Raw genomic sequence first — 20,435 nt, forward strand, 5'->3', positions numbered from 1 at the left:
CTCCATGTAAAGGATGTGAGAGTGAAACATCACATTGATTGGTTGCATCCCAACCATGGAACCTGTAACTTGGGCATGTGCCCTGACCAGGAATCTAATCTGAAATCTTTTTGGTGTACAGGACAATGCTCCAACCGAGCCACAATGACCGGGGTGGTTTTCGTATATTTTTAAGAGTCTTATTTCAGCTTCCTTTTTGAAAGAACATATAGTTTCTTCAAACAAATAGATTATACAATGACAGGTTTTTCTTTCAGAACTTTAAGAAATTGTTACTCCACTGTATTTCCACTCGCATCATTTGTGACAGGAAGCCTACTGTCATCGTTATGTGTACCATTCCTCTGTGCATAGCATGTCTTCTTTCTCCCTATTCTCTTCTCTTTGCCATTGTTTCTGAGCAGTTTGATTCTGATGTGACTTAGGGTGGTTTCCTTTATATTTCTTGTGTTTGGGATTCAGTACGTTCCTTGGATCTGTGGGTTTATAGCTTTAATCCAAGTTGGAAAATTTCTGGCCACTATTTCTTCAATTACACATTTAGTAGACTACTTGGACTTTTCCTCAGCTCACTGATACCTCTTTTTTTGTTTGATTTTTTTGTTTTGATTCTTTTTCTTCTCTGTATGACATTTGGATAGTTTCAATATTTTGTTCTGCAACATATGATCTGCTGTCTATCCCATTCCATGTATTTTTCATCTCATACACTGTAGTTTTCATCTTTACAAGTTCAATTTGTATCTTACTTGTATCATCCATGTTTCTCCCTAACTTTGCATAGGTATCTAATACAATAACATTAACTGTTTTAATGCACTAACATCTGAGCTAGTGATGGGTATGTCTTTATTTTTCTGCTTACATTTTCTCATTATGCACCTGTATTTTCCTGCTTCTTGCATACCTGTACTACCTGATTGGATACCAGACATTTTCAATTTCACTTGTTGAGTGGTGGACATTTTTGCTTTCCTATACTTATTCTTGAGGTTTGTTCGGGGATTCAGTACAGATCTTTGGAAACATTTTGGTCCTTTTGGTTCTTGCATTTAAGATTTCCTAGGCAGTGCTGGATCAGTGTTTGGTTGCTCCCAATACTGAGGCAAGACCTCTTTGCATACTCCAGCCAATGCCCATAGAGCAATAAGGTGTTCCAGTCTAGTTTATGGGAATAGTCACTATTTCCATCTCTGTGTGGACTCTGAGTTCTGTTCCCTACAATCCTCTTGGATGATTCATTCCCCAGAATCCAGTAGTTTCATCACATGCAAGTACTAATCAGCATTCTGGCTCACTCCTCAGGACCGACAATGAGATGAAAAACACATTCTCGAAAAGGGCATTCTTGAAATATATATCCTCAGGTCAAGACTGGAAAATTTAAAAATAGAATCTTATTTATTTTCTCCCATTAGCCCATTAGAGTGAATTGCTTCATCAGATGGTCACGTGGTTATATAGTCAAAGAAGTTAGAAGACAACTACCTAGTATCTGAATTTTTTTGAAAGTATCCCACATATGTCCATAAACAGCAGTGGCTAACAGATTTCACATATAGATCCCCCGGGTTGCTTGTTAAAAATACAGATTCCTGAAGTTTGGCAAAATGTTGATAATTGTTTAATTTGACTGATGGGGTCATGGGGGGATGAGTACTCTTCTACTTTTATTAAGTTTGAAACTTTCCACAATAAAAACCTGAGCAGAAAACAAAATATAGCAAGGCCTTGGGGTTCTGTGCCTCGAGCCTGACTCAGTAGTTACGGAGGGAGATTCAGGAATCTGCATGCTCACCTGTGCCCTAGCCCAGGGGTCCCTGACAGACACTGGTGTACTCACGGTCAAGGGAGCCATTCGCGCGACTTCAATGGCTTTATGGTTGCTGTTTTCCCAGTTAAGATGTGGTTCCTGGGCCTCCGGACTGTCACGTGCAGTTAAGTGAACACTCTTCTCAGCTCATCAAGCTCTTACCTGCTCAGCCTTCGGAGGACAGGCATCCTTGGGGCCCAATTGGTAGGAATGGAACTCTCCTCCAGTTAAAGAAGCAAGTTCTTTCAGAAAGTCGTTTGCCATCTTGTCATTGTAATTGAAGGAAATGGTGTAAATAGGGATTTTCTGAAAAACTTTGACTTGGTCTATAACCATTTCAGGTGGCTGAAATGATAAGTTTTGAGAGAGAGGCGAAGAGGAGATGGAAAGAAAGAAAAAGAGAAAGAGAAAAAAAAGATGTAAAATCCCTTAGCATTTGCTCGAAGATAGTAAAACCTCAGCTGGTAATTTCCTATGTAGCAAGCAGTGAGTGGCTTCCTTAGCAAGGTATCAATTCAAGTCAGTACAGAAAGCCAGCACTGCCAGACAGTGCGAGCACAGAGACCAAGGACATGATCCTCACTGTCTGAGGGTGGGAGAAAGAATCCGGGAGAAACATTAACGAACCGAGTCCCTCAGCTTTAGGTGCGCCTAAACTTAGGATGTTGGGCTATGCATGAGACCCCTACAGGACTGCAGTCAGAGGCCAGGAATAGAACTTCCTGACAATAAGGATTCCACAGAGTGGGGACCCTGGATATTCATGGGGCTTCCAAAGATCTCTGCCAACAGAGCAATTTCCAGCTTCAGACAAGCCATGGTCAGTGTGTCTCCCACAGAGAGCAAACAAAGAGCCATTAAGTGTCCTTCTGTGTGCTGGGCACTCTGTTGGGGCACAATGTCCCAGTTAATCCTCACAGCATCTTGTGAAGTAGATTCAATATCCTGCTAGCAGGGGTGTTATTTGCTACATCTTGGGGAGGGGGGTGCTATTTGGCAGTATCTATCAAAACATATATCTTTGCCTGAGCCCACCTCTCAGAATTTACCCTTCACACATACTCATACATGTGCACAACGATATATACTAGTAGGCACAGTTACTTTTGCAACGTTGTTCATAACAGAAAGATTGAAAACAACCAAAATGTCCATCTTCAGGGGACATGGCTAAGTAGCCACGTGAAAGAATAGTAGGCAGCTATAAGATAATGAGGAAGCTCTTTATATTGTTTTATTAATAAAGGTCCTCAGAGCTGTGGTGTAACATGCTGCCACTTGTATATTTTAAAGAAAACATATGTATAAGTACATATCTGCTGGCAAACAAACTATCTCTGAAAGAAGAGAGGAGACCCTGGTAACATCCATTGCCTCTTAGCTGGTGAACAGGAAGTAGAAGGAGAATTTTCTCTGTATGTTCTTGTGTACCTTTGTAATTTACACCATGCCAGTGTATTACTATTCAAAGATCACATAAACAAAGTTAATTTTGAAGGTGGATGTTTTATGAAATCTATAGTGGAATATGGTGCAGTCATTGAGAATGACGTTTCTTAAGAATTTCTCATGACTTGAAAGATTTGCACATATTAGATTTTTTAAAAGCAAAATTGACTTGTGAATGATTTCACTTTTGTTCTTTCTTATGCTTATGCTGGTCTATATCTTCTAAGTTGCAATAAAATCAGTGGGAGTTTGCTAAGGAGAAAGGACCTCTTGTCCAGATGACTTTCAAGTCAGGCTCCCAGCCCCCGTTTCTAGGGGCTCTGGCCGTCCAGGAACTACAAGTGCTCAAACGCGGCTTCCTCCACCAGCAACCTCCAAACCTTCATTAAATCAAGTCAGTTGACAACATAATCGTTAGAACCAGAAATCAGTCAGCTTGACCTCTTTCTCCCTTGCTCCCACTTCTCCTCACTCGGCCGGCCCCACAAGCCCCTCCCAAATCGGTCACCGAGTCCTTTGAGCCACTTCCATGATCTCATCTCAGAAGAGAGTCTCCTTGTCCCCCTTTCTGGTGCTCCTACCCGAGGTGGCTCCTGACCAGTGATCAAGGTCTCTCTGCCCCTGGCACCGACAGGCATGTGTCTAACGCACAGTGGACAGAACCATACGCTCCTCTGAGCACCCTCCCCACCTGTGGTGAACCCCACCCTTTCCAGGTGGCCGTCTAGGACCTTCACAATCTCCCCAACCTAACTTGAGGCTCTGCCTGGCACTCTTCTCTCATTGCCTTGTTCTCACACTGTTTCTCCGAACAGCCCCTCTGCTCCTTCTACCCAGGATACCAGCCACCTCCTCTGTTTACAACATTCCTTCTCTTTCCGGACGCAGCGGGACGTCCCCTCCTCGGTGGAAACGTGCCTGGCTTCTCTTCGCTCAGACATCGCAGAGCACCAGCACGCCCATCTGTCGGGTTACTGGACGCCCCTGCACGTCCCTTGCAGTGCCCGCTTCCCTAAGCAGGGACCGAGGCATCTTTGCAGCCTCACACCTGGTGCCACACGTAGAACATCACAGGGCACAACACTGCTTCTGAGAGAAAGTACAGTGACGTGGACGGGAAGTCATGTCAAGTACAACTTTACATACACGGTCTCGGCCACAGTAAGTCTAACGCCGCGGCGAGCCCAGCTGCTCTGCTATGTAACCCCTGGACCACTGGCTATTGTACCACAAGGGCATTGTACACTGTTGGCCCAGCTGTCTTCACATGCACACAGCTCACAATGAAGGAAACGAGTGGGTACCAAATCACTCCAGTGGTTAATTTACATGGCCTGGCCTGCAAATGTGTGTATTTACTTAATGCCCATGGCATTAGTCTTCCATTCACAAAGCTCAAAAGAAGAACAGACTCCGCTGAAACTTTCAAATATTTCCAGTCAGGCTAAACAGAACAAAGGACATTTCGCCAGCAAGGCATGCTTCCCTTTAAATGATCACCGAGTCAACATAGGGGTAAAACGAAGGGCGTGTGCAGTGACATGTTTAGATTCAGAGTCCCCGGAGGAAAAACGAAAAAGACTCGTCTCCCTCTTCGTTTATAAAAAATGTAAACCCGACTTCAGTGGAAGGCGGAGAGCTCCTTACATGGCTCGGTCTCCAGGCCTGTGGGTGTGTGGCCATTAACCAGACAGCACTCAGGGCCACAGACATTGTCCTCAGTGCTTCCTTAGACAAAGGAATTGCTCCAGTATTTTCTCACCTCGGTTCGGGGACCCTCAGCCAAGGAAACACCTTTCCACAGCTTTTAGGTGGCAGGTTAAAAGGTCCCAACCCCTTCCCCGCATCGAGTGTCAGGGCATTGGGGAGTCCCTCTTTGTCCCCAGCTCCGATCAGTACCTGGTCAGGTCTCCCGTCTGTCAAAAGGTAGATTGCTTGTGTTTCTTTATCAGCAAAAGCAACCTGCAGGGCATGCAGAGTGTTCGTGGAACTCCCGACCTACAGAAAAGAGGGAGAGATAGCCCACACGCACTTGAATCTCAAGAAAGATCTCAAACCAATGTTACATTCTGCTTCCAGAAAGAAAGGGAAGTGCTTGTGAAATAAAAGATGCATGAAAATGATACTGAGATAATAGTTTAAGCCCAGGCATCCCAAGAAGCCGGCCCCTGGGTGAGCCGTCAGGCCTCTCTCCAAGGTCCCGGGGCTGCGGGAAGCCAGGGCCGGGCCTCCCTGTCCTGACAGCAGAGCTCTGAGTGCAGGTCCCTGTGAGGCACTAACGCAGCCACTGCTCACTCAGCTGCCAGCATGGCTTCACCCTGCAGCCTGAGCTCACCCCGGCGGCGGGGATATGTTTGTTTCAAACCAGGACTGATTCCTGACACCCGTGTTCACAAACACGAGTGAGCCATCGTTAGCAATCAGGAGGTTCAACAAAGAAACTGTAAGTTTTAAAAACTCTTGTGGTTTCTGCCCAGGGATGCGGGGCACTGGCAGGAGTGCCACTCCCAAACTCGCAGTGAAAATGCCAGACAAGTGGCAGGCCCCGGACAGCTGTCACACCCACCAGAGGGCACAGGGCAGCAACGGGCCAAAATACGGGGCGGGCGGCACCTGCAGTCAGGCGGGGCGCACTGGCTTTCCGGGCCAGGACGCAGCCAGACACTCGTTAGAAGAGTTTTTCTGGGATGACTGCGAATCGGTGGAGGCTGCCCAGGGGTACTCGGCCTGGATGCACAGCTACAGGGGAATCTGTGCTCTCGGCTTTTTCACCCAAACCCCCAGGTGCTCACAGAAGAGCCTGGGGGAGTCCCAAGAATGTCTCCTTCACGGTGCAGGATGGGGGAGAGGAACAGCAGCCTGAATCCCCAGAGACCCTCCCTCTGCCTCCCCACAGACCCAAAGCCTTAGTCTGCAGGTGGTGGAGTGGGGAGAAGGGCACCTGCCACCCCTGGGCCCCAGTGGGAACCAGCACAGCCGAGGAAGGAAGGAGGGAGCAACAAGCCCTCGACACCTGTGGAGGAACGGGCTGGCCTGGGCTCGGAGCTGCGGAGAGGCCCACCCCCGCGAAAGACACCGACCACCGAGATGGGCCCATGTGGCCTGAGGAAACCAGGTGAGTGTGTGAAGCCACTGCCATCCTCGCAGCTCAAAGCACGTTCCCAGGATCAGCGCAGCAGGGATCAAGCGGCTGCTTCTCCCAGCCCCGCCTCCTTCTCACCTTCATGTTTCTAACCCAGGACCGAGCCCCTTGCAAGTTATCTTCATTGATGTCAACAAGTCTTTCCCGCCAAGCAACTGCGTGAGCATCAAACTGCACAAAATTGAACTTCCTTTTAAATTTCAGCTGTTCCTGTAAGAGACAATTACTACTTAACCATCAAACCACTCATATGTAAGAAAATATTAGGACAGGTCATGGTTTGATAAGTTTTAATCACCATGATATCTATTTTCAGTTCTAGAAGGTAAAATTTACATTCAACAGAGAAAATCTTTTCTGGTACAGGAGGCTTTTAGTAAGTTATACACAGTTTAGATAGTAAACCTTTACAAATGTATATAAGCATGAATATACACTATGTATCATATATGTATACTAGAGGCCCGGTGCATGAAATTCATGTGTGTGTGTATGTGGGGGTGTCCCTCAGCCCAGCCTGCACCCTCTCATATCTGGGACCCTTTGGGGGATGCCCACAGTCAGACATCCCTCTCACAATCCAGGACCGCTGGCTCCCAACTGCTCGCCTGCCTGCCTACCTGATTGCCACTCACCGCTTCTGCCTGCCGGCCTGATCACCCCCAACTGCCCTCCCCCGCTGGCCTGATCTCCCCCAGCTGCCTTCCCCTGCAGCCTGGTTGCCCCCCAACTGCCCTCCCCTGCAAGCCCAGTCGCCCCCAACTGCCCTCCCCTGCTGGCCCGATTGCCCCCAACTGCCTTCCCCTGCAGGCCTGGTTGCCCCCAACTGCCCTCCCCTGCTGGCCATCTTGTGGCCACATGGGGGCGGCCATCTTGTGTGTTTGAGTGATGGTCAATTTGCATACTGGTCACGACTAATTAGCATATCCAGTTGTGGCTAATTGGCATATCTGGGCTAATTAGCATATCCCTCTTTTATTATATAGGATGTTTATATATAGTGTGACATTCAATGTTGTCTCTAAGACTGATATTAATGATACACCAAGTGCTCTCACTAAATGCAACATGCTTAAGAAAAAGAAATCGAAGCAGAGTTCCACTTTGGCCATCTTTCTGGCAGGGCTATGACTCCATAACTCCTCTGTTCACTTGCCTCCCATCAGCCCCTATTTCTCCGACAGGTCTTCCCAATGAGAAGCTGCACTTTGTAGTTGTCCATGCCTCCCCCCTTCCCCCATTATTTTCTGTGGTTAATACCTCACTACTGCCGGCCCGTGACAGTGCTGTGTTGCCCATTTCCAGGTGTGGGAGCTTGGGGTTAGGACACACAGTGTCTGCTTCAGGCCTACAAGCCAGAGGCAGCACAGGAGTGAGCACAGGACGCTCCTGATTGCCAGGTTGTGTCTGTGCACACATAGCACCTTCACCCACTGGGAATTAAAATTCCAGTGTGACCTACAGATGAAAACCATGAAGGTGTGTGCACGCACAGAATTCAGGACAGAGAAAACCTGCAGCAGTGGACACAGAAACTCCCTTGATGAGCCACGTATTACAGAAAGGACCCGCCAAAGGAAAGTCTGCTTGCCAAGGAGAACGGGCGGTTCTCTCTAGTGAAAGGAGCCTTTTCCTGAAATGACTGCCTTTCCTGTGGATTTTTTTAGTGCAGACCTTGCCGGTGCACTTCCCATTCCCACAGCAGTGAGACCAGTGGAGATGTTTTCATGACACACAATCCCCAATGCATGGGCTGGCAGCTCATCTAACCTGCATAAACTGGATGATCTTGTCCTTCACCAAGTCCAGTTTGCCCTTCATTGAGTGAGACGTATCAATGAGGATGTAGACACAGTCCTTATACACTTTCCCAAAGAGGATTCGACTCCCAGCCTGTAGCCATTCAATCCTAGGCAGGAAATAGTTTGAACGTGAATGGTTAGGGCCTGTGGAGCGAGAGCACCTTCCTAAGAGCTTCATGAGACGCCTGCAGAGGCCAGAGCTGGGCTGCGCTGTTAAATTCAATCTCCTGTGGGTGGATTACTCATGTTGAAGGGTTTCTGTGGACAATCCTACATTTGGGCTGGTTCCCTCATTGACTCCCCTCCCCTAACCATCATCATTCCAAGTAAAACAGAACCAGGAAAATGAATGGAACAGAAAATAAATGCAATACTGGGTTCCAAAGTCAAAAGTGAATTATTTGCAGTCATCTGAGAGTTTGAAGCCCTCAGCTCTGACTTCAGACCGCTTTCCTTCTAGCCCTGCTGATCACAGTCCGCTGGTAACACGAGCGCATTCCTGGAGCCTCGATGGACCTCATGCACAGTGCCAGGCGCCCCAGACCCCTGCAGCGACCACGCACCAGGCTGCTGTGTGTGCAGGGCTGTTTCTGGGGACAGGCTGGGCTCCCATCACAGGAAGCAAACTTAAATTCATGGCTGCAGGCAAAGCCTGGGCGAGGGAGCAGTGAATAAAAATTACCCGAAACTGAGTTCAGAGTTCAGCAAGGTCTAGGCAACTAGAATTAGTAGGACAGACACTGCTGGAGAGTATTGAATGAAATGAAATACAGCACAATAAAATTTGTGAGAGACAGCTAAAGAGCTACTCAGAGGAAAGTTTATAAAATAAATGTTTATGCCCTAGCTGGATAGAGTGTCGGCCTACAGACTGAAGGGTCCTGGGTTTCATTCTGGTCAAGGGCACATGCCCATATTGCAGGCTCGATCCCCAGTAGGGGGCATGTAGGAGGCAGCCGATCAATGATTCTTTCTCACCATTGATGTTTCTATCTCTCTCTTCTTCTCTGAAATCAATAAAAATAAAAAATAAAAAATGATAAAATAAAAGCAAAACAAACAAATAAAAATAAATGTTTACACTATAAAGAAAGATTTCAAATTGGTGATATCCATTCTAAGATACTTAAATCCAAAGTAAGGGAAAAGAAATAAATAAAAAGGGTGAGAGTAAAAAGTAATGGCATTGAAAGGAGAAAACCCTGCAGAGAAAAACACACAACAAAACCAAGAGGAAAGATGAATAAAGTGGATACCTCTAGCCAGACTGCTTAGAAAATAAAGAGGACAAGTTACCAATATCAGCTCTATGAGCATTAACAGAAATTGAATACATAATTAAAAACCTTCCCACAAAGAAAAACTCCAGGCCCAGACGGCTTCAGTGGTGAATTCCACAAGCATTTAAGGGAGAGATGATACCAATTCTCCACGGGAAACAGAGAAGGAGAGAAGACTTTCCAACAAACCCGGTGTGACAAGACGGACAAAAGCCCTGGCAGCTGCCAGGCAGAATGACTCCTAAGTAGCATCCTTTTTCCCAGACCTGAAATCCAAACAACTCTCCCCAAAAGTCAACCTTGAAACTATAGGCAGAGATGACTCAGACATAAGGAATCGTTTCTCTGAGTAACCCTTCACCAATAACCCGTTACCAACTGGGTTTTGAGAAGCTGGGGCTCCGAAGACAATATGGAGACAGGTGTCTGCAGCCTATACCTTTACAGCAGAGAACACAGAAGGAAGTAGGGAACTCTCATTTCCAAGCAGCTACTGCAGGCCGGTCCTTGCCTATACTCATTACATTTAGTCTCTAATCTAATCCATAGAACACATTTCTAAATGGCATTATATTCCCATTTTATAATCGAGGAAACTGATGCACAAAAATATCAACAGCCTTGCCCAGGGTCACACAGCAAGTGCAGAGCGGGGATTAGAATCCAGCTCTCTCTGACCCTGGAGCCCATGCACCTGAATGGATCTGGTCCTCATGGTCTAAGCCAGCCGTGGGCAAACTACGGCCTCAATGCTTTTGTTCCGGCCCTCCGACCCAGTTTAAGAACCCATTGTGGCCCTCGAGTCAAAAAGTTTGCCCACCCCTGGAGCTGTCCCTGCCTCAGGAGGTGAAAGCATGAGGTGGATCATTCCCAGGGGTCTGAGGTTGAGGCCACAGCAGATATTAACAGCAAGGTGGAGAGGGACCATATGAAGTTATTTTTAGTTGATTTCTAAAAAGCATATCTGTATATATAAAAGCCTAATTGACCTTTAGGCCTGGTCAACTGAACAACCTCCCTCAGCCGGCCAACCTCCTGTGGTTTCTCCCCCCAGCCAGCCCGACTGGGACTGGGCGAGACAGCCCAATCAGCCTGATCTCCAGCCAGGCTGAGGCTGGTGCACAAATTCGTGCACCGGGCCTTTAGTATCCATATAAATTTTTCCACTATAATCAAATGTTTCACATTGTAACAGTTGCCCTGAAGTATAATATTCAAGAGGACAGATGGAATACAGTCTCGCTATACCTTCACCCATAACTCTGAGGAGAAGCGCTCCTTAGCCACCTATAGTGATGCACAACCAGCATGTTAACTACACCTTTGCTGTCTTTAAGAATCTGAATCCAAACATCACCCTTTGGTATTAACAACAAGGCCACCAGCAAATTGACTTAACATGTTTACTGGCCATTTCTCTTGGTTACGCTTTTACAAAGAGGTCAAGCAGATTTGAATTCAGAGAGGCCAGACCTCTTGTACCCTCTGCAAACACACCAACCTGCGCCGGATCTGGGCTAGGACCGCATGGATTCTCTCGGTGTACCATGTGCACTTCTCCTTGGTAACGCAGACGTGGACCAAGCTCCCGTCCTTCCAGGGCGCGTGGACAAATCTGCTACAGTATTTTGCATGGACTGTCTTCCTGTTGGTCTCCTATGGAAAGGACAAAGGACAGGAGCCACTCAGAAACCATCCCACCACGAAAAGTTTCCAGATGGCACCTCCATCTCTGCCTTAGTCATACAGCTCATCACACTCACTCCCACGTAAAATCATCCCACTGTTGGTTCAACCAAGTGTGCACTGGGGTCTGCTCTATATGGAGGCCTGTGCTAGATGTCATGATGATGTCAGAAACATGTGTGAAACTCCGTCTGTGCCCCAGAGAAGCCACTGTTTCCAACGGGGGAACACCGGGGATAAGTGCAGACAGGAAGAGGTCTGAGGACGGCACCTCGAGGCCTTCAGCATTTAGCTGGGAAAGAACTAACAAAGAATGCTGAGAACGAGTAGCAGTGAGACAGAAGGAAAAACAGGACAGTGCATTTTCTGTGAGAGAATTCAAGGAAGTACCCAAACTACATCCTGTGTTGATAACAGAAAGAGACTGAGAATTGGTCCCTGGATTCACAACTCAGGTATCCCTTCCAAGTGAGTTTTGGTGGAGAGGGGGCCTTTGCCTGACTGGAGTGCATTCGAGAGTGTGGGAGAAGCACAGAATTGGAGAGTGGGAATGTATAAAACCCTTAGGGGGTTGAAGTCTAGAGAGGAGCTGATGAATGAGGCCAAGGAGGCAGAGCTGGAGGCCAGTAAAGGGTGAACAGACTGTATTTAAGATGGAACAAATAACACCATGTTTATATGCTAATGGAAAAGATCTAGAAATGAGGGCAATACTGATGATAGGAATTAGAAAGGGGGAGAATGAATGAATGAATGAATGAATGAGGGAATTGGGATCAGTGCACACATGGAGGGGTTGGTCTTAGACAGAAGCAAGGGCAGTTCAGCCATCCCAGAAGAAATGAGAGAACCTCCAGACACAGATGCTAGGATATTTGTAGCTGTTTGTAGGTGTTCATGGATGTTCACTCCAATGGTCAGTGCAAGGAGAACAAGGCCGCCTGCTGAGAGCGAGCATGGAGAAGATGCTGAAGGCGGAGGAGGGAGGAGCAGGTAGACGTCTGGTAGGATGAGAGTCTGCGTGGACTGGGAGAGGACATGGGACTGTGCTGCAGCACAAAAGACCCGCCTGAAGTTACAGGTCAGGGATTGAAGGTGAAGCCAGACGTATGGCTGTGTTTTTCTCCTACTTCGCCCACTGTAGTCACTGCACAGGTATAAGGCAGAAATGGCAGAAGTGGATTTAACCAGGGGTGGGGTTTTGCCAGGGAGTGCAAGAATGTAAGAGAGAAAGTAGCTGAGGATGTGTGAGAGGGACTAACGGATAGAGAGAACAGAGAAAAGATGGCAGAAACAACAAATCGGACGTCCCAGTGGGGTTGAATGGTTGATGCAATTAGGACAGCAGAGGAAATGACCTAAAAAAGGTGATCAAACAGTGGACCTTTGGAATTGATTATATGGGTTATGATTACACAGCTATTTGTAATGACAATGTCAATGGTAGCCTATGACAGGAGTGGTATATAGGGAGCAGAGGAGAATGTCGTTGGAGATGTAGGTCAGGGAGATGAAAAGTCGGGGCCATCTACATGGTATTGACATCACTAGGAATTGAAACAGGGCCAGTGACAGCAGCCACAAGCTTAATCGCCAAGCACTGATGGAGGTGGCCTGGATCACAGTAGGTGACAGCCACAGAAGGTGTAGTGGATGGTACTTCTGATGACATGGGAAGAGGGCAGGAGGATGACCAAGAAGCAGCAAAGAGGAGCAAAGAGGCTACTGCCCACCCCTGCCCACCCCCAGCCCACAGGAGGAGGGGAGTGAACCCAGGGTCTGTGAGCGAGAACCCAGACAAGCAGGAGAAGGGAGCACCTCAGATCACCTGAGGCTCCAGGGGTTTGCTGATGGCTTCTAGGTTCAGAGGGCACAGTGGGCGGGTTCTGGGAGTCAGGGAGAAAGGGAGGGGGCTCGGGAAAGGGAGGTCAGAGCCACACACGAGTGAGATTCAGGGGCCCTGTGGTGACAGATGTGAACCGGCTTGAGGGCATTGATGAAATCAACCCTGATGCCGCTGAGGTGGGCAGAGGGGAAACACATCTCCCCGCAACCCCGGGGGAAGGATGTCCTCTCATTCTCACCACATTCCTGGGATGGCACCCACGAGAGTTCTGTCTACCCAACCCCAACACGCGGCCTCTGCCAGCTGTGCCTTACACACTCCAAGTAGAAACACACCAAACCATATGGTATGTGAATCCAGGGTTAGGCAGCAGAGTCTCAGAATGGGGAAAGCACCGTGTGAGAGCCAAGCAGCTCTGAGTTCAACCCCGGCCTCCACCTGCCATGAGGTGGCAGGTTAGTTGCCTCACCTTTCGGAGGCCCTGTGACTTCGCTTTGTCACATGTGATATGAGAGCACAAATATGCCACTTCTGTATAAAGCACATGGGCATTCCGTAAGTGCTCATTTCTGAGTTCTCATGCGTTTAGTAAAGAAGGCAGGCTGGATGTCTCCTGGGCACCAGGCACTGTGCTCAGACATGCTTTTCTTTTCATTTGGACTTTACACCACCTACTACAGATGTGGAGAGTGAGACAAAAGAGGCTGAATTATTTGCTCCACATCTCATAATTAGTAACTGGTAGAAACAGTGTGCATACCCAGGTCTCCTCGCTCCAAATCTGGTGCACCTTCCACCAAACCAGACTGCCTGGTATAGAGTAAGGGCTCCATAAACATTTGTTAGAGGAAGAGATGGTGCAACCAGAGTGGGTTTGTGAACATCAGGCCTGGCTTTGTACGTGAGCAGCATAGGCAACCGTGCCTGTGATGTGATTCCAGAGGTGCCCTGAAATTTCATGTTACCAGACTTTGCCTGAAATGTCCTAATTAGAAACGCATTCTGTCTCCTCCTCCCACCTGCTCATTATCTTGGAAATGCTACATAGCAAGACCTTTTTAGTCATTTATTTCTCAGTGCAAATGAGTTTCCTAGATTAGTACCTACACACTGGTTTTTATAGCTAAGAGTTTGTGAGGCCCTGCCCAGGGTAGTGTGGGAGAACCCTAAATAATCTACCTCTTTCACAGCCTCAGGTTCTCCCTACCTTATACACATCACAATTTTAGGCATAAATCTGGTTTCAGATATGTAGCCCCAAATACTAAAAATAAAATTGTCCCCTTTTTTCATCAACATTTGGGAAAGAGGATAGCTGCGCTGTATACTTCTCAACTTTTACTACATTATTATTTATTAGCACAAGAAAATTGAGGCAAAATATTCCTCATTTATAAGCCAAATTATTCAAACTTTCCCTATAAAATTTCACATAAAACTGTCGAGGGAAGGAGAAAATCCGTGTTGGAGAGGCCTGAGGGCACTTCCGCATGGCCAGGAAGGGGCAGTGAGCTAGGTCCAATGGGAAGGATTCATATTCTTTTATGATTATTACTAGAGGCCTGATGCATGAATTCATGCACAGGTAGGGTCCAGCCGGCCCACCCCAATATGGCCAATCGGGCCAGGCCAGCTGGAGGGAGGGGCCGCAGGTAGTTGGCCGGCCCCTGGTTGAACTCCACTCAAATTCCCGGTTGAGGGGACAATTTGCATATTAGCCTTTTATTATATATGATGATTATTGTTTAAAGTATTACACATGTCTCCTTTTTCCCTGATTGACCCCCCCCTCCACCTCGCCATGCTCCCCCACCCCCGGGACAAGCCCCCACCACCCCGGTGTCTGTGTCCATGGGTTATGCTAATACGCATGCATACAAGTCCTTTGGTTGATCTCTACCCCCTCCCTCCCCGCCTTCTCTCTGAGGATTCATATTCTTAAATAGCCAGGGCCTAATGTACCTTTTAAAATGAAAATTTAGTTATGCTTATTTCCTGAACTAATGACATTACTGAGTGATGTCTACAAAATCAGGAAACTGTCCTGGGGAGGCAACCGACGAGATGTCCCCACAACCCAGCAATTACTCTGCAGCCAGCATATCTGCCAGGAGACAAGCCTGCGTCAGTTCTGCATTTTCCTTCTAATTCCGTTTTTATATTTTCCTCCTTGCAGCTCATTGTCAGCACACAGCAGTAAAAGGACAAACATACAACATCAAGTGGTCTGCAGGCCTGAGAGAAAGGCCCTTCCCAGAGGAGCCGTGGCCAGCCTGCCTGAGTGGTGGAGAGCCTGGGCTTTCACCTCCAACTTGACAGACATCTCAGTGACGATCTTGACCTTGAACCGGAGATCGGAGATACATAGAGTGGCCTGCCTTTGAGAAGGACCCCGACTTCCTCTCCCAGTCGTGTCTGCTCTGTTGCTGGCATTTCGGCTTTCACTTTGCAGTGGGTACCTGGGCCTTTCCTACCTTCTCAAAGAGCTTTTCTTCAGTTTAGATACATTTAGAATATTCATTTTATCCCGATGTCCTGTTTCATATTGTGATACTTTTTAGTTTCCATAATTCTGAACTTTTGACAGTTTTGCTTCTATTTACATCTAGCATTTCTCAGCGTGTGGCCCCTGGAGCAGAAGCCTCCGCATCATCTGAGGCTTTGGTCCAAATGCGCATTCTTGGCTCCCACCCCAGGCCCACTGACTCACGCATGTTAGTGTTTAGGAGCTGTTACTATAGATCAATGATTCTAAACCTTCCTAATGCCGCGACCCTATATTACAATTCCTCATGTTGTGGTGACCCCCAGTTTCACTGTTACAAATTGAACATAATTAAAGCATAGTGATTAATCACAAAAACAATATGTAATTATATATGTGTTTTCCGATGCTCTTAGGCAACCCCTGTGAAAGGGCTGTTCGACCCCCAAAGGGGTCACGACCCACAGGTTGAGAACCACTGCTATAGATCCTTATCCTTCCCTGGGAGCCAGAGTCGGGCACTTAGAGAAGCTGCGCTCCTTCCCGACCCACTGGCACAACGGAACTACAGCTGTCAAAAGACCTCAACATGCACACCCCCTCCCAGTGGGTGGCCCCCCACAGATCTGATTTCGTGCTCAGGGGGGATGCACTAAGTGCTGGGGGACAGTCACTAGGATTGGTGCATCTTTAAGATGGACCTAGGGATGCCTGCTGTGGGCATTTCACAAGTAGTTTCCTTCTTCCATTCAATATGGAGGAGCACAGGGTGTCTCCTTAGAAATAATGTTGCATATTTCTGAGATGCATTAATGCCTGAATTACAAGCCCAGCTCCTGGCTTATGTATAATTATTTTATAGTTCACTTATCTCTAGAAAACATTCCCAGAGCTGGCCTCCACCCCGACAGGGGAGTGTACGGTGAGAAGCAGTGTACGGTCCTTGTGCATGGACACCCCAGCTTCCCTCCACGCCGCCTTTAACCTGGTGCTGCCCTGGGCACGGGCCTGAGGGAGGCCTCGCCTATCTACTCAGGGCACCCAGAGAGGCACGGCCCCGCGGGAGCGCACTTACCGCACTGGTCTGTATGGACTCGTTCTCGGGTTTGGCTTTTATATCAACGACTCCATCAGCATGGCGGAAGGAACAGTCAGCAAGGACATCATAAAATGACAGCTTTTGGGCTTTTAAGCCATATTTCTGCAGCCACTTCTTAGAGTCCCACATGTCTTCCGGATTTGGTTCACTTCCAACAGAGGTTGTTCCTGACTCTATTTTTGGAATCACAGTTCATTAGCCATTCAGATTACACAGCCATTCATATTGCACCCCCACCTTAATATTCACCACGCTCAAACGTGTTCTTTGGGGGACCCCACTCACGTCAGGAAGCATGCTTTCCAAAGCAGGGATGGCAAAGAATCAGTTCACAAGACTAGAAGGCCAGAACCTGCTACACTTCATCTTACTTCCTCTCTACCTAAGGTGACTGGCCCCATGCATAGGTGGAGATGGCCAATAGACCAAGGCGGTGTGTTTGGGAGAGCATTAAACTTGGGGTCAGAAGCTCTGGGTCCAAGTCCTGCCTCCATCACTTTCTAGCTTGGGCAAGTTCCCACAGTGGTTTGTTGTTTTTAGTTGTGGTGAAACAATCACAATCTAAACTTAACCATTTTTAGGTGTGCAATTCAGTGGCATTAACTACATTCACATTGTTGTGCAACCATCACCACCATCAAACTCCAGAACTCTTCCAGTGTCCCAAATGGAAACTCTGCAGCCATTAAATAATAACTCCTCATTCCACATGTCCCAGGTCCCTGGGAACCACTATTCTACTTTCTGTCTCTACAAATTTGATTATAAATTTACCTCCTATAAGAGGAATCTATACTAATAAAAGGGTAATTGCTAATTAGCCCGGGTCAACTGGACATCTTCCAGACATCTGACTTCCTTCTGGACAAAGCCATAGTGGCAGGTTCTGAGGCAGAGATGGTTAGGGGCGATTAGGCCGGCAGGGGAGCAGCAGTTAGGGGCAATCAGACCAGTGAGGGAGAGCAAGCAGTTAGGGGCGAGATCAGACTGGCGCAGGGGAGCAAGCAGTTAAGGGGCAATGAGGCCCGCAGGGAGGGCAGTTGGGAGCAATCAGGCCGGCAGGGGAGGGCAGTTGGGGGTGATTAGGCCGGCATCTGAGGGCAGTTGGGGACAATCAGGACAGCAGCAGAACAGTTAGGGGGCAATCAGGCCAGCAGGCAGAGGTGGTTAGGGGCAATCAGGCAGGCAGGCAGAGGCAGTTAGGGGTGATCAGGCAGGCAGGCAAGTGGTTAGGAGCCAGTGGTCCCAGATTGTGAGAGGGATCCCAGATTGGAGAGGGTGTAGGTCGGGCTGAGGGATAGCACCCACCCCCCATGCATGAATTTCATGCACCGGGCCTCTAGTTATATAATATTTATCATTTTTGTGTCTGGCTTATTTCACTTAGCATAATATCTTTAAGGTTCATCCATGTTGTAGTATGTGTTGGAATTTCCTTCCTTTTTAAAGTTGGCTAATATTCTGTTGTGTATGTACTAGTACACATCTTGTTTATCCAGTTGTCTGTCAGTGGACATATGGGTTGTTTATCTTTGGAACTTCTGGATAATGCTGCTATTTTTCTCCTAGCTTTTATGCTATTATTGTCATACATCTTACTTACACATCTGTTACAGACACACTATTTTTGTTCCAATGGTTAATTGTCTTAAAGATAACTAAATAGAAAAATACCACATATTTATCCACGTAGCTCTTTCTGGTGTTTCTTTATTACTTTGCATAGCTCCATATTTCCATTTATTTTTCTCTCTTCCTGCCTGAGATTGTCGTCAACATTCCTGCAGTGCAGATGTGTGGATAATAAAGTCCTTCATCTTTTGTATGTCTTAAAAGTCTCTATTTTTGTCTTTGTTTTTGAAGTACATTTTCATGGGACATAGAATTCGAGATCGAAAATTTAGAGGACTGAATGTAAGATGGGGCCCCACTGTCCTTTCACTCCCAGCAAGAAATCTGCTGTCACGCTTAACTCTGCTCCTTGGTACAAAGGACTTTTTTCTCACTCCAAAACTCAGGCCCCTCTGAATCCTCTTCTCAACTGGACTGTGATCTTGGGACTTCCTGCTTGTCTTTGCATTGCCCCGTTTCAGCAAAAACCCTGCTAAGTCAGTTTAGTCAGAATCCCCTCAATACCCCAGGTGACCTCTGATCACTGTGGCCTGCCCACAGCAGGAACCCTAGCAGGTCGGGTTAGCCAGAAATCACCCCCGACACCCCCGCACATCCCTGATTCCTGATCTTTCCTCTCAGTGGTTTTCTGTCTACTGACCCACCCTGACACTGCTCCATGGCTATAAATCTCGACTTTTCCATGTTGTGTTCATAACTGAGCCTAGTTTGCATCACCTCTTTCCTTATTGCAATAGTTCCTGATAGAATCTGTTTTTATTGCTTTAACTACTATCCAGCTCTAGTTTTAATTTAATAATTTTCATAAACACAAAACACACATGCACAACCACACACAAACGTGTATGCACACACATGTACACATGTGCATGAACACACGTCCCACAGCTCCAGATGCTCCCCGCAGGTTGGGCTCAGGAGCACTCCTTGGGAAAGAACTTGGAAGCAGCCCCACCCCAAGCAGAGCAGATCTGACTCTTGCACAGAAGGGACATGAGCAGTACCCACCGCTCTCCGTTGTGGCCATGTCAGACTTGGAGGGCTCGGCCACCAGCCTCTGGATCTGGGCCAGCGTGCTGCAGGCTTCCTCCATCTCCCTCCAAATGAGAAACACATCCTCTCGGACCCCGGCTCCTGGGAGGGAAACACAGTGTGAGTGGCTGGCCGTGGCTGGCGGTCCAGGCAGGCCTGGCACTCCCTGGCCAGTTTTCTAGAACATTTAGAAGATCAAATTCCATGTGCCAAGCAAAATGTAAACAGACTCTTAGATACAAAGAACAGACTGATGGTTGTCAGAGCGGAGAGTGGTTGGGGGCTGGCTGAAAAAGGTGACGGGATTGAGAAGCACAGGTTAGTAGTTACAAAACAGTCACGGGTATATAAAGTACAGCACAGAGAATATAGTCAATAATATTGTAATAATTATGTCTGGTGGCATGTGGGTACTGGAAGTCTCAGAGGGAACACTCTGCAAAGTATATGACTGTCTAACCAATATGCCATACATTTGAAACTAATACAGAGTAATACTGAATATAAACTGTAATTGAAAAAAATACAAATAAAATTTTTAGAAAAGAAGTACTAACTGGTAGTTATAGGATAGTCACGGATATATAAAGTAAGCAATAAAGTAATAATATTGTAACAACTATGTATGGTATCAGATGGGTACTAGATTTATCAGTGTGATCACTACATAAGTTATATAAATGTCAAATCATTGGGCTGTACATCTGAAACTAAAATAATATTGTACATCAAACGTAATTGAAAAATTAAAGTTATTTTTTTTTAAATTTCCATGTTCCTCAATAACCTCTGGGAAGCAGAACTGAAATCCCTACAGAAGTGCTGTCATCTCCAGAAACTATAGCTGCACGTCTGGGCTGTAATAAATCATAAATCTTTATAAAGTAAGTATTTGTAGCAGCCAGATATTTCAAGGTGAATTACTGATAATACTCAAATGTGATAAAGAATAAAAATATGCAAAGGCGAGGAGAAACTAAGATGGCGGCATAGGGGAACACCGAGATTGCTGCCTCCTACAACAACTTCAGAAACGCAATAAAAGGACAAGACGGTCAACATCCAGAACTACAGGAGGGCTGGCGGAGTGGAAATTCTACAACTAGAAGAAAAGAGAAAAGCACATTGAGGGTCAGGAGCTGCAGAAGTAAAGTGCAGAGGTATGGAGG

At 47.0% G+C, this 20,435-nt stretch overlaps 1 protein-coding gene across 1 annotated transcript in view; it reads right to left on the minus strand.

Annotated features, from left to right (window-relative positions):
* The window catches only part of VWA3B (von Willebrand factor A domain containing 3B), a 127,820-nt gene that overhangs the window by 58,917 nt on the left and 48,468 nt on the right, over positions 1 to 20,435 (minus strand). The window contains 7 exon segments of the mRNA XM_015570022.1: positions 1,976 to 2,158; positions 5,162 to 5,260; positions 6,483 to 6,614; positions 8,175 to 8,313; positions 10,988 to 11,142; positions 16,579 to 16,775; positions 19,243 to 19,368. Coding sequence (XP_015425508.1) covers positions 1,976 to 2,158; positions 5,162 to 5,260; positions 6,483 to 6,614; positions 8,175 to 8,313; positions 10,988 to 11,142; positions 16,579 to 16,775; positions 19,243 to 19,368 — 1,031 coding nt within the window.

The sequence above is a fragment of the Myotis davidii genome, unplaced genomic scaffold (assembly GCF_000327345.1).
Source record: "Myotis davidii unplaced genomic scaffold, ASM32734v1 scaffold1065, whole genome shotgun sequence".
NCBI lineage: Eukaryota > Metazoa > Chordata > Mammalia > Chiroptera > Vespertilionidae > Myotis > Myotis davidii.